We start from the raw sequence: 14,787 nt of genomic DNA on the forward strand, positions 1-14,787 counted from the left end.
TGATGGTGAATCCTGATCATGGATCATGGTGGTGGATCTTGATGATGGATCAGGCCCAGATCTAGAAGTGAGCATTGGTGGGCAATGCCCAACCTAATTTCTACTCTGCCCACCTATTTGTCAACTTTCTTCTGTACTATTTGAATCTGATGTGGTTCGGGGAAAAGTGCCAGGGAGGGAGTCTGATTGTGCACAGGTATTCTGTGTACATTTTGTACTTCTATATTGTTACTGGCGTCACTCATTAAGTCATCTATGATAAGTAGGTTGTTCTGGTCTAAGGGTAGTAGTGCATCGTCACACATAGAATCGGGTAAACCATTCAGAAAAATGAATGTCCCTTATCTTAAGGAGGTGATCATATAAAGGCTGCCAGCAGGAGTAAATATATACAATATTATCAATCCTATGTGAAATAACAGTCAATACGGTTTAAATATTGCTCTTGACAAAAAACATCTTTCAGGAATTTGAAACACCACTCACCACCAGACTAAATTGATGTTGGAGTCGACCATCAAACCCCTGGTCTGCCCTAATATCCATAAGGGAGTGTACTAAAATCAGGCTACAACTTTCTTGATGACTGTTGACTAATTTCTGGAGTAGAACTTATTTTTATTACATCTGATGGTTTCACACTCAGTCGTGATGTGGGCATTGATATTCTGTGGGGTATAGTTTTTTTTTGCCTCCACTGTGGGATAAAGACACGCAAAGTCATAATATCTAATCTCATGGCGTTTGTTCCATGAGAGTGCCATTCACATTCCCACATCACCACCATCCTCAGACCGTTTCCAATGCTGCTTTTTCTCCCCATAGGGTACTTTAATGATAGGAGTCATTCAAGTCTGCCTGAATGTGGAATTTGACACATCCACTTGTGAAGCACTTTGGTCAACCAAGTTGTTTTAAATGTGCTATATAAATAGAATTGACATTGACATCCATGAAAATGTGTGTTTTTCCTCATTTTGCCCGTCCACATAGTGAGGTTCGAATCGTTGTTCACTGTGATTAAGTGCATGTTTGATCTCAATGTCGAGTCTCAACTTCGTAGAATGTGCACTTATTGTGTGGTTCTATTTTTTAAATCGGCTGAATAAAACACTCATGTGCCACATTGTTCTCCTTTCTCTGCTCATTGCAGTGAGAAAACATAGTGGGCACGCACGTATGCAGCTTCTTTTACATTACATTTCATTTAGCTGACGCTTTTATCCAAAGCGACTTACAATAAGTGCATTCAACCATGAGGGTACAAACCCAGAACAGCAGGAATCAAGAAAGTACAATTTTCTTCAAGAAAGCCAAACTACAAAGTGCTGTAGGTAAGTGCCATATAAGTGCTACTAAAGCGCTACTTTTTAAAAAAAATATTTTTTTAAGTCAAGGTATAGTCGGAAGAGATGTGTTTTTAGAAGCTGTATAGACTTTCTGCTGTCCTGATGTCGTTGGGGAGCTCGTTCCACCATTTAGGAGACAGGACAGCAAACAGTCGTGATTTTGTTGAGTGTTTAGCTCGCAGTGAAGGAGCAACAAGCCGATTGGCAGATGCAGAGCGGAGTGAACGGGCTGGGGTGTAAGGTTTGACCATGTGCTGGATGTACACTGGACCCGATCCGTTCGCAGCATGGTACACAAGTACTAGTGTTTTGAAATGGATGCGGGCAGCCACTGGTAACCAGGGGTTGTGCTGGTGGTGGGGAACGGGGTTTCTTTCTAGCCATGTAGATTTTACGTCATGCCCTGCAGTATTTTAATTTCTGACATGGTACAAAATTGTGCTTGACAACTTGCAGCTTGTGCTGCTCAAAACACTGTCTGGATTTGCAAATGCTTTTACAGTCAACACATTTTATGGTCTTGCCAGGCTGACAAGCTGTGAAACAAACACCACTGCAGCAGCATTGGAAAAATGCACAACACAAAGAGAGAAACAGAAAACAGAAAAAACTAAATTGTTCAGATTGTACAGAAAGCAACCTTTTTTGAGAAAATCTCATCATTGCATAATAATATTAAAGGGCCCATATTGTGTAAAATAAATTTTCTGGGCTTTTACTATCCTTAATTACTTGAAGGGGGTCCCCACCACCAGCACCACCCCTCCTCCCCTCCACACCGAACGCGACACCAAGCAGACATGTTGCTGAGCTAGCAGCTTGTTAGCTACCAGAGGCTAACCACAACACTGAAGAAACACTGCAGAATGGAGGGATGCAAGGAAGAGAACGTGTCCGTGCACATTCCTCCTAAGAACGTTACTGTTCGAGACCAGCTGTTACGCTTTATTTCTTCTGACGTACCGTGTCGGTGTGTGCTCGGCTCATTTCACCACAGTCTCTCAACCTAGCTGTGATCTATTTCAAAAGTGCAATATATGTCATGTGTAACAGAGCTCTGGATCTGCAAAGGGGAAAGTTGAGGTGGCTTGGGCAATGGGCATATAATCAAGATTCCTTCCACAGGAGGTTTACCAGACACATCGAACTGGGACTTCATATGTCCCATCTAGCTTGGGAATGACTTGGGATCCCCCAGGAGGAGCTAGAAAGCATGGCTGGGCAGAGGAATGACTGGAATTGTCAGCTGCCTCTAAGACCCAATTTCGGACAAGCAGAGGAAAATGGATGGATGGATGGATTTGGTTACACGCTTAATACGCTTGTGCTCTGCACTTTTAACCATGTGCGTGGATAATAAGGGTTCATAGTGTATATCAATGAAAAGCCCATGCTGACCTGTGTTCCAAGGATTGTTGCAGGTAGCCCAGGGCAGAGTGGCCCTGAAACAGTAGATGAGGTATAGGAGGGCCCAGGCCAGGACAATGCTGTAGAGTCTGGAATAAAGCTGGATCACCATGATAGCATAACCAGTTCCTGGAGGAAGAGAACATGTAAAATACATTATCAAAGTCCTATTGTGATATACAGCTAAGAAATATGACAGCTACATTACCATGATAATACTGCTAGAACTTTTCATAACCATACAGACATTGGGCCTCATTCACCAAAATCTTTTTCTAAAATTGTTTTTTTGAGAAAGTTCTGTCTTCTTATAGTGACTAAATCCCATCGTCTTCGTAAAGGCAAAGTGCATGCCAGTTATTCCTTATTAGCAAAGGTGATCGGTCTGTTACTTTGAAGTGATGCATTTCTTTTTTTATTTATAATTATAAGTGATAAAGAGCCACATGCCAGGAAAATATTCGAAATCCTGAATTAGAGTGGTAATTTAAATCATATTATACAACTGTGGAATTGAAGACAAATTATAAGTTATTATTTTGCACAATCATGTCTGTATTTAAGTGTGCATATGTGTGCTTTTGAGTGTGCATAGATTCTCTTCTCAACCAAGGACAATTCCCTCAGAGAAGAATATTTGTGAATGTCAGAATCTTTGTAAAAACTGCTTGAGTGTTTATATGTGTCTCACTTTTTAAATTCAAGAAGTCAGAAAGTTCCCAGAAGATAAAGCAAGTGTATCTGTGTAAAGGAAAAGGAATGGAAAGAGAAAATGTAAATGAAGCAAATTATATCAATATGCAGCTATCATTAACAAAGTAAATAGTAAAAAAAAATTTTTTTGTAATAAACAAGTCAAAATTTGCTGTTTACAACTTGTCAAATGAGTACTTGATGCCTTTGCCTTGTTTCCTTCTGAGTATTATGAAACTTTTCATGTGTTAATGTGATACAGATCTTTTTTTTTGTTTTTCTTTTCCAGGAGGGACAGCAATAAGCTTCTGTACTGATCCATGTTTATCACAGTGAGTAAAAAAGATGCAGCACTTTACTTTTTCGCTCTGCATCTGCCAATGAACACATCCTGTCTCAGAACATGAAAGAAATAGCATTTTTTGGTCTCTGTCTTCTAGTGATTTTATTCTTTATTATATCAAAAAGAAGATGAAAAACACCTTATATTTCACTTAAATTTTTAAACTCAAATAAACTTGTCTTTTGTTTTTTTTAATACCTGTTTTGAAAGGAAAAACCAATGATCAAAAGCTACATGGACCGTTAATGTTATCAGTACCACCAGTACCATTAATAAAACCTTTGGAATGTGGAAGAACAGGCAGAGTGTGCTGAAAAAGATGCAAAGATAGTGTAATGCAGTCATGACAACATGAAGCTGTATCTCAAAGGAAAACTTCAAACAACTTGGAAGATCTACTCAATGTTAGTATGGTCATTAGCTCATTTATAGTCTATATACACAATAAAACATTAAACGTTTGTTGTTGCCCGTTGTGGCAATGGATGGACTGATGGCCTCTGTAGGGCCCCAAACAAGTAGTAAATTCACAAGTATTTACAAGTGGTAAATAGACAAAAATGCTTTTGACACTGGCAATATAATTAGAAACGATAATTACCCTTTGCAACTGGGCAGAGTTTGTTCCAGCAGGTGATGGCACCCTCCTGTGTTAACTGACCGATCGTATTCTCCAGCAAGTAGAGTGGCACACCACACAGCACAGCAAAGAAGATATAAGGCAACAAAAAGACACCTGCACACACAATAACATAACATCAGCTGTTGATAAAGTGAGTACATGGATGATTTACACTCACACATAATGGATTAATAGAATTATGATAAAATTATATAATAATCAATCAATCAAATTTTATTTGTATAGCCCATATTCACAAATCACAATTTGTCTCATAGGGCTTTAAACTGGTGTGACATCCTCTGCCCTTAACCCTCAACAAGAGTAAAAAACATTTAACAGGGTAAAAAGAACGTAGAAACCTCAGAGAGAGCCACATGTGAGGGATCCCTCTCCCAGGACGGACAGAAGTGCAATAGATGCCACGTGTAATGGAGAACATCAGAAAGATAAGGGTATTTGCAGCATTGATTAGAATAAACATTTTGAAGCATAATGGAAGGTCAATGAATTGATGGATTATTGTCAGTAATGGTCGAGTATCTGAGGAGAAATATTGTATATCAAGCAGTCTTGTTGAAATCATGGTCAGCAGCCACCACGATAATGATCCACCATCAAGATCGGATGCCACTATAGTCCACAGTCATTGTCCACTGCCGCCATCAGGATCCACCATCAGCTGCTACCTCATCGTGGTCCCCCACCACTATCAGATGCCAACACGATACAGGATCCGCCATTATTATCACGATCAGCCAGCACGATACAGAACCCGCCATACAGGATCCACCATTATGATCACGATCTCTGATACGTGATCCACCATCATAGTCCACTATGTGGCCACAACCGCGGCCCTGGATCTGCGGACGATAAGGCAAAGGGACTCCAGGGAAGAAGTCAAGTCAGTAGACGGAGAAAGTGGAGAAACAGGAGTGAGACGGAGAAAGTGGAGAAACAGGAGTGAGACGGAGAAAGTGGAGAAACAGGAGTGAGACGGAGAAAGTGGAGAAACAGGAGTGAGACGGAGAAAGGGAGAGAAACAGGAGTGAGACGGAGAAAGTGGAGAAACAGGAGTGAGACGGAGAAAGGGAGAGAAACAGACGAACAAAGAGGGGGAGTGGGATATAAGAGGGGAAGAAAGTGATTCTAAAACTGTTCAATTGTTAAGATTTGTTGAGATTTATTATCTGTAAAATTGGTTGAGACTTTTGAGTCAAGATGTGAAACAGAAAAAGGGAAATTCAAGCTTTTGCTCCCTTTATTTTATTTTTCTGAAGTTAAGCCCTTTATTTGAACATGAACAATTTTCACATTTTATTTATTTTCTCTTATTTTGAAATGCAGCCCAACTTTTATATAGCTGTGATAGGCCAATTATTGGCCGACTGATATCTATGCGCTCTAAGTCTTGTTTGAACTTGAGCTGAATTTTTTTATTCAGTTTTACGCAGAATAGGGTGTATTTATTTTGTCTGTTTTATATTAGATTATTATAGAGACTAAAGCAGTTAATTGGCATTAAAGGAACCGCCCTAACCTGGTTTATATTACATTTTTAGAGATAAATTCCAAATTATGCAAATTAATGATGAGTCATCTGTGCGCACCAAAGTTAACCAAGGTGTTCCTTAGGGTTCTGTGCTCAGCCCAATTTTATTCTCATTCTCATATATGCTTCCATTAAGGACACACTCTGTAAATTTCCACTGCTATGCGGATGACACCCAGTTATACCTATCAATAAAACCAGAACAATGTAATCAATTAACTAAACTTCAAGCATGTTTCAAGGACATAAAAACCTGGATGACCCGCAATTTTCTCTTATTAAACTCAGATAAAACAGAGGTTCTAATACTCGGCACTAAACACCTTAGAGAAGCGCTATCTAATAATATAGCCATTCTAGATGACATTGTCCTTGCTTCCAATGAAACGGTCAGGAATCTGGGAGTTATCTTTGATCCCGATTTGTCCTTTGATTCTCACTTAAAACAATTTTCTAGGACCGCCTTCTTTCACTTAAGTAACATCTAAATTATCAGACATGTCCTGTCTCAAAAAGATAGAGAAAAACTAGTCCACGCCTTTGTTACATCAGGCTCCAGCATTAAGTCATTAAAGACTCTGCAGCTTGTCCAAAATGCTGCTGAACTTGTCCTGACAAGAACAAAGAAAAGAGAGCACATTTCTCCAGTATTAGCTTCACTTCACTGGCTTCCTGTTAAATCTATAATATAATTTAAAATTCTTCTCCTCACCTACAAGGCCTTTAATAATATAGCTCCATCATACCTTAAAGAGCTGATAGTACCTTATCAACCCACTAGAGCACTGTGCTCCCAGAATTCAGGCTCACTTGTCGTCCCTAAAGTCTCTAAAAGTAGAGTAGGAGCCAGAGCTTTCAGCTATCAAGCTCCTCTCCTGTGGAATCATCTCCCAGTTTCAGTTCAGGAGGCAGACACCATCTGTACGTTTAAGAGTAGGCTTAAAACCTTCCTTTTTGATAAAGCTTATAGTTAGAGCTGGTTCAGGTCTTTCTTAGACCATCCAGCTTTTAGTTATGCTGCTAAAGGTCTAGAATGTCGGGGGACACATAACACATGGAGCTTCTCTTTCCTCTTCTGCCTCTTTATCTCATTAATGTCTCATCAATACATGTTACTGACTTGACTTCTTCCCGGAGTCCTTGTGCTTTATCATTTTCAGATCCAGGGCTGCAGCTGCGGCCACATCGTGGATCATGATGGTGGATCTCCAATCAGAGATCGTGATGGCAGATAGTGATGATCGTATTGGTGGATGATGATGTTAGCAGCTGATCGTGGATAGTGGTGGTGGGTCATGATTTTGTTGGCAGCTGATGGTGGATCATGCTGCTGGATCCTGATGTGGATTATGACGATGGATTTTGGATTATAGTGGCATCTGATTGTGGTGGATATTGTTCGTGTTGGCAGCTGATGGACTATTATTTACAACAAGACTGCTTGAACTACAATATGCCTTATCTCATACTCTACCATTACTGACAATAACCCCTCAATTCATTTGTCAATGCTTCATTTCTATCAGACATTTTCTTATATACAAATACATTAAACATAGACACACTTTCCATTATAACTGTTTTTTCTAATCAATGTGGTAAATACTGTTATTTTGCTGATGTTCTCATCTACACGCAGCACCTCTGTCTGTCCTGGGAGAGGGATCCCTCACATATGGCTCTCTCTGAGATTTCTAAGTTTTTTACGCCTTGTTAATAGTTTTTCCTTAATCTTGTTGAGGGTTAAGGGCAGAGGATGTCCCCGAACTTTTTAAAGCCCTATGAGACAAATTGGAATTTGTGAAAATGGGCTATAGAAATATCTATCTCTCATGGAGAGCCAGAAACAGACCCAGAACGTTCAAAAGTAACGCTGAACTGTAAATATTCAAAAAGACTTTGAAGTCATTAAAAACCAGCATCGGTCTCCTCGAGGTGATGAAGGAAGAGTTTGCTCTAGTGTTTAGTGAAGCTGGGAAGCATGAGAAGCTTGGCTCTTTTTTTGTATGAAAACTGTTTGAAAATCGAGCCCGACAGAATTCAGAGGGCTGTTGCCGAGTAAAAGTTACATAGTGTTCCTTCACTATGTAATACTTGCAAATTAGAACTAAGGACAAAGTACAGGTAAATCTTATGAGAATGTCATTAATTCTGCAAGTAGTTGGTAATAAGATGAATGTTTGCGCAAGATTAGAGCAGGAGGCTCTTGGCTTAAAATGAATAGCTGCCCAGGCAGGCACAAACAGGCTAGTGACATTACACTCAAAATGCAGTCTGGCAATTAGAGGAGGGCGTCGTTATTTATGAGGCAGACAAACCTGCCTGTTCTGGCTTGAGCTCCAGAGATAGACAGATAAGGGGACATGGAAAGTATTTTTTTCTACTTACGACAACTGATATATCACCAATACCTCAAATACAATACCAGAAATGTGTAAAATGTGGGGCCTGTAACTTTTCCTCAAATACCATTAGATTAGTGATTTCTTATTTGTTAATATACACATCTTTAACCATGTTTACCCTGCAATGAAGGAAAAAAGAGTTACAGTCCAATAACTTACCTCCTCCATTCTTGTAGCAAAGGTAGGGAAATCTCCACACATTGCCCAGCCCTACCAAATTGCCTGCAGCTGCCAGAATATATTCCCTTTTCTTGATCCACTGTTCCCTTTTATTTACTTTGGTCTCCATGTCTCCTCGGTGCTCTGATCAGTACTGTCAGCACACACCTCAGTCACCTGTCACCACTATACTGATTATAGAGGGAGGTGCCACAAGAACTGCAAATACTTGTTTGTTGAAATGAGGTTTAGCGTAAATTCAGTCAGGAAGACCTAACCTGCATACTGATCAGCTGATTGTGGGCGTTCCTAAATATCCAATCAGGTCTGGCGTGGTCTCTTTCAGCCAGTCATTCAGCAGCTGTCAAACTTTTAAAATCCCTTCTCCTCTCTTCCCCAGTCAGCTGTCATTCAGTGACTCGCACAACGCAAGCTTTCGCTCACCTAGCTTATTTTCATATCGATGTCGGTCTCTGACAATGATTATCCCCAAGAGGTTCGGACCCAGCATCCAGGAGATGCTGGGGCGAACCCGACGAGTCCCCCCCCCCCGGGGAGGCCGATTTCCTCATCGCGGCATCATGCCAGCTTCAGGCCGGCCTCCTTCTTGGCTCCGTGACCCAGCGGTTCAAGTAAACTGTCCATCGATTCTACCTGATCGCAGATTGAGCACGAACCAGCGACCCCAGCCGGGTCCCCCGCCGCGTCTGTTCGCGGCCGCAAAAGTTCATCAAGCGACTTCTTCCAAAGCCCCCTCCCGAAGATAAGTATCACATCGTCCTTCTTAACACTCCTGCAACCACTTTAGCTTAGATAATATTCTGACAACCACTCTGCAGTCCCCGGTCCTCACCGTGCAGAAAACCCTAACGTCTAAAACCCTCAAACGGCGCAGCCGCCGCTTAATGCTCAGCGAACATCAGCGCGCGCCTCCCCGATGCAACCAGGCACAGGTCACTCAGCGGCCCAACTCCGGCTGAATGTGGCCACACACATCTCAGTCTGCTGATATTCCGCACAGCTCAAATCAGAGTATTACAAGGCAAAAAAACATAATCCAGTTAGCCTCATTTCGCCATCCCAGAGTGCGATAAAGCGCCAATACGGCGAATTAATCTCTGCCGGACTCAGAGACCCGTTTGTCGTGTTTTTTTATCCTTAGGTATGAGAAGAGTCAGTCTTATTCTGGTTCAAAAAGTATTTATTCAGAAGCAATGAAAAGGTACAGCATAGTTATGGGCACTCAATACACAGCCTCGGCTTTCTAGTAGCACGGGGTAGTCAAGAGTCGCCCCGAATGGACGACAGGTGCAATATTTATAATAGTAGGTAGAAGGCGTGGTCCCAGCATCTTGGAACTGGAATCCACCAATGATGAGGAGCTGCTCCCAGGTTCGTCCCTCCTTTGATAGTAGCTCAAATCTTCACATTCTGACAGTGTTTGGTTTTGTGTATTAAAAACAAGCCTTTATCCGGCTGAAGCCTTGTGGGTCTTCAGTAGTTTTGCAGATATGGTGTTGTTGTTCATTGGAGTGAGAAACATTGTGTTTCTGCTTTATTGGCTGCATGTTCTGTGTGCGTAAGCATGCGTATTTATCAGACAAGACAACGCCTTTCCTATCTGCCCTTCAGAAGCTGAGGCAGCTGCTTGATTTCTTTCTAAGGCATAGGTCACAGTGTCTTAATGAGCACAGTGCATTCATGTATGTGTGATGTTGAATAAAGCTAAAGGAATACTGTAATATATATATATATATATATATATATATATATATATATATATATATATATATATACACACTACCGTTCAAAAGTTTGGGGTCACTTAGAAATTTCCTTATTTTTTCAAAGAAAAGCACTGTTTTTTTCAATGAAGATAACATTAAATTAATCAGAAATACACTTTATACATTGTTAATGTGGTAAATGACTATTCTAGGTGGAAACGTCCGGTTTTTAATGAAATATCTACATAGGTGTATAGAGGCCCATTTCCAGCAACTATCACTCCAGTGTTCTAATGGTACATTGTGTTTGCTAATCGACTAATGGATGATTAGAAAACCCTTGAAAACCCTTGTGCAATTATGTTAGCACAGCTGAAAACTGTTTTGCTGGTGAGAGAAGCTATAAAACTGGCCTTCCTTTGAGCTAGTTGAGTATCTGGAGCATCACATTTGTGGGTTCGATTATACTCTCAAAATGGCCAGAAAAAGAGAACTTTGATGTGAAACTCGCCAGTCTATTCTTGTTCTTAGAAATGAAGGCTATTCCATGCGAGAAATTGCGAAGAAACAAAAAATTTCCTACAACGGTGTGTACTACTCCCTTCAGAGAACAGCACAAACGGGCTCTAACCAGAGTAGAAAGAGAAGTGGGAGGCCCCGGTGCACAACTCAGCAAGAAGATAAGTATATTAGAGTCTCTAGTTTGAGAAATAGACGCCTCACAGGTCCTCAACTGGCAGCTTCTTTAAATGGTACCCGCAAAACGCCAGTGTCAACGTCTACAGTGAAGAGGCGACGCCGGGATGCTGGCCTTCTAGGCAGAGTGGCAAAGAAAAAAGCCATATCTGAGACTGGCCAATAAAAAGAAAAGATTGATATGGGCAAAAGAACACAGACATTGGACAGAGGAAGATTGGAAAAAAGTGTTATGGACAGACGAATCAAAGTTTGAGGTGTTTGGATCACACAGAAGAACATTTGTGAGACGCAGAACAGGTGAAAAGATGCTGGAAGAGTGCCTGACGCCATCTGTCAAGCATGGTGGAGGTAATGTGATGGTCTGGGGCTGCTTTGGTGCTGGTAAAGTGGGAGATTTGTACAAGGTAAAAGGGATTTTAAATAAGGAAGGCTATCACTCCATTTTGCAACGCCATGCCATACCCTGTGGACAGCGCTTGATTGGAGCCAATTTCCTCCTACAACAGGACAATGACCCAAAGCACACCTCCAAATTATGCAAGAACTATTTAGGGAAGAAGCAGGCAGCTGGTATGCTGTCTGTAATGGAGTGGCCAGCGCAGTCACCAGATCTCAACCCCATTGAGCTGTTGTGGGAGCAGCTTGACCGTATGGTACGCAAGAAGTGCCCAAGCCAATCAAGCCATCAAGCCAATCCAACTTGTGGGAGGTGCTTCAGGAAGCGTGGGGTGAAATTTCTACAGATTACCTCAACAAATTAACAGCTAGAATGCCAAAGGTCTGCAATGCTGTAATTGCTGCAAATGGAGCATTCCTTGACGAAAGCAAAGTTTGAAGAACAAAATTAATATTTCAAATAAAAATCATTATTTCTAACCTTGTCTATATATATATATATAGACATATATATATATATATATATAAATAAAGGTTTATGTATGGGAACAAGTTTAAGTACAGTGTATTGTATGCCACGGATTACAGTCCTAACACATAACAAAACATTAATTCTTTCTGTTAAGGTACAAACATGGTGCGCGTAAAATCGATCCTTTTCGGGGCTATAGTGTCTAATTATATTATTAAAATCCTAACAAATCCCTCCTTTCACACCATTTTGTGAACAACTTACTGGGGATCATCCACGAACTCCCCAACCTCCATCTCATCCAATGCAAACTCATCACTATTATCATCATCATCATCATCACCACTCAACAAAGGCAACTGATAGGGTGGGGGATGGGGCATGTTTTTCCTTGGTCAGAGCCGTGGTGATGAGTCTGTTGAGCAAGGTCCTAAGCAAGGGATGCAGCAGCAGCCACAGGTGACTAGGATAGCTGCAAAGATAGCTAGGGAGAGGAGGCAGGATGCAATCAGCCCTTTCCATTTGCCGAATGCAGTGTTCATCCAGCTATCTAGGGGGTTGTTAATTCTAGAGTCTGCGGCCATGTCCTGTGCCATGGTGCGTAAGGCGGAGAGGGCCCTGGTCACCGAGCCATCAGGGGCTGTATTGCTGGGGATAAATGTACAACAAGAACTTCCTATCATAGTGCACACACCACCTTTTTCTGCCAGTAGGAGGTCTAGGGCCATTCGGTTCTGTGTGACCATAAGGGAGCTGTTCGGATAGGCCTGTTATGGCGTCTTGAGTAAGGTTGGTGAGGTGTTGGAGATTGAAATGGACGTAGTTAATGCGATCCAAGTTTTTTGTTGGGAGTTACCCATATCCAGATAGACTCAAATCCCGCTGCAATTTGATCCGCTAATTTATATTGGTCTGGAACACCCCGAGGAATCCCTATGGCGTCTATGTATGTGGGTGAGTCCCTATTTAAGTCAAAATGCGTTGTTTTTCGTCGGCGGGTGCTAGTGGGTTGTCCTGGGCGGGGAGAGAGGATAGTCAGGGGCATGGCTAATTGAACAAGTGTGCAGGAACCCTCCAGTTTGAAGGAAGGCGGTTCCTCAAGCGTTTTCCTCCACAGTACCAGAAGAGGTCACTGCGGGCCCACTCCAGCTGTGTGGCGTTGTGCCAGTCGGTAACATTGATGTTTCTAGAACACCAGGAGGACGGCATTGAACCCATCTCTCTGTGAGATGAGTTACCTTTTTTAGTCAGACACGTGTAATTTCCCTTTACTGGAGTAAATATAGGGGGCAGCGTGTTGTTTGGCGCCGGGGGAAAGAGATGACTGAGAGTAGAGCAGTTGGCGGGACTGGCTTCCATGTGTAAGCCATACATGCAATCAAAACCGGGTCGATCCGAGTCTATCAGTAGGGGGGCCGGGGTGGTGGTTAAGGTGGGCCGGGGCTGACTGCAGACTATACAATTAGTGAGGTTTTGGGAACGGGCGGTAAAGTGGACCCATTTTAGCCATATGTTTTCATCAGTGTATCCAGTCTCTATTTCTACCACATCTTCAACGGTACTGGCGTCATAATATTGTACCGCAGTAACTTTGACAACTCCGTGTTAACCCCCACTCAGACTGCTAGGAACCTGGGTGTGACACTCGACAGCCAACTCTCCCTTACTGCCAACATTACTGTAACAACACGTTCCTGTAGATTCATGCTGTACAACATCAGGAGAACACGCCACCTTCTCTTCTAAATGGCACTTACTTATAGCACTTTGTAGTTTTGCTTTTTTGAAGAAATTGTACTTTCTCTAATCTTGTTGTTCTGGGTTTGTACCCTCATGGTTGAATGCACTTATTGTAAGTCGCTTTGGATAAAAGCGTCAGCTAAATGTAATGTAATGACCCCCCTGCTTCTAAGTCTAGGGGAGGCTTTCACATGAAAATGACTGTGATCTTTACAAATGCAAATCAGGATAGTTTCACTCAGTAATGCAGAGCTACATCTGTTTCTAAAGGTACCCCTTTGTGAACTCCCTTTTCAGACAATATCTCGTATAAATACATCAGGCTTAGTATAATTATAGAATCATAAATTGTAGCTTGAATAGATTTGCCTCATATACTGTAAGTAAGTATGCTATAATGATTGTAATCAGTGATAACATTTTTAGGGTACATCGGATACATTGTCAACAGTTCATGTCTGTCAAGCTCATCCAAGATAATCTGTTGGAATGGAGAGAGTGGCACAACTGTACAGTTTTCTAAGAAGTCTTTCTGCTTACACCAAAACACTGTGCTTCACATAAAGCATATCAGCTGTGTCATTGCGTGACAGTCCCAAACATTTGTCCTGCCAAATACTGGAAAAAACTCAGCACCATATTCACATGTCCATGGCATACTAAGCTGTTGACTCTGCTGAAATTGTCTCATTATTTGGACTTCAATTGTCCTATTGTTGTTTATTAAACTTTCCCAGTAATTCCATTAAAACCATTCAAATAAACAACACCATTTACATTACATTTCATTTAGCTGACGCTTTTATCCAAAGCGACTTACATAAGTGCATTCAACTATGGGGGTACAAAACAGAACATCAAGAATCATGTAAGTACATTAATTTAACACCAGAAAGAATAAACTGGTCCTCAGTCACATACTCATCCTATATAAATGGATATGGCTGTAGCTGAGGGGTAGAGCGGTCTACCCTCAGGTCTGCCCAAGTGTCCTTGTGCAAGATGCTTATAGAACAAAAAAGTGCTGCTATAGATGCACTGTATGAATGTGTGTGTGAATGGGTAAATGGCAAACTGAACTGTAAAGCGCTTTGAGTCATCATCCAAGACTAACAAAGTGCTATATATAAATGCAACCATTTACCATTTTATAAATGTAAAGTACAATTTAAAAACTGCTATAACCGCTGCCTTCAAAAGTGAAAAGGTCATATGTGAAG

At 41.4% G+C, this 14,787-nt stretch overlaps 1 protein-coding gene across 1 annotated transcript in view; it reads right to left on the reverse strand.

Moving 5' to 3' along the window:
- Positions 1–8,663, reverse strand: part of LOC117766885 (sodium- and chloride-dependent GABA transporter 2-like) — a 30,748-nt gene extending 22,085 nt beyond the window's left edge. The window contains exons 1-3 of the mRNA XM_034594304.1: positions 8,534–8,663; positions 4,394–4,528; positions 2,748–2,885 (exon numbers count right to left, since the gene is read on the reverse strand). Coding sequence (XP_034450195.1) covers positions 2,748–2,885; positions 4,394–4,528; positions 8,534–8,663 — 403 coding nt within the window. The remainder of the gene's footprint in view (positions 1–2,747; positions 2,886–4,393; positions 4,529–8,533) is intronic.
- Between the last annotated feature and the right edge of the window lie 6,124 nt (positions 8,664–14,787).

The sequence above is a fragment of the Hippoglossus hippoglossus genome, chromosome 8 (assembly GCF_009819705.1).
Source record: "Hippoglossus hippoglossus isolate fHipHip1 chromosome 8, fHipHip1.pri, whole genome shotgun sequence".
NCBI classification, from domain to species: Eukaryota; Metazoa; Chordata; class Actinopteri; order Pleuronectiformes; family Pleuronectidae; genus Hippoglossus; species Hippoglossus hippoglossus.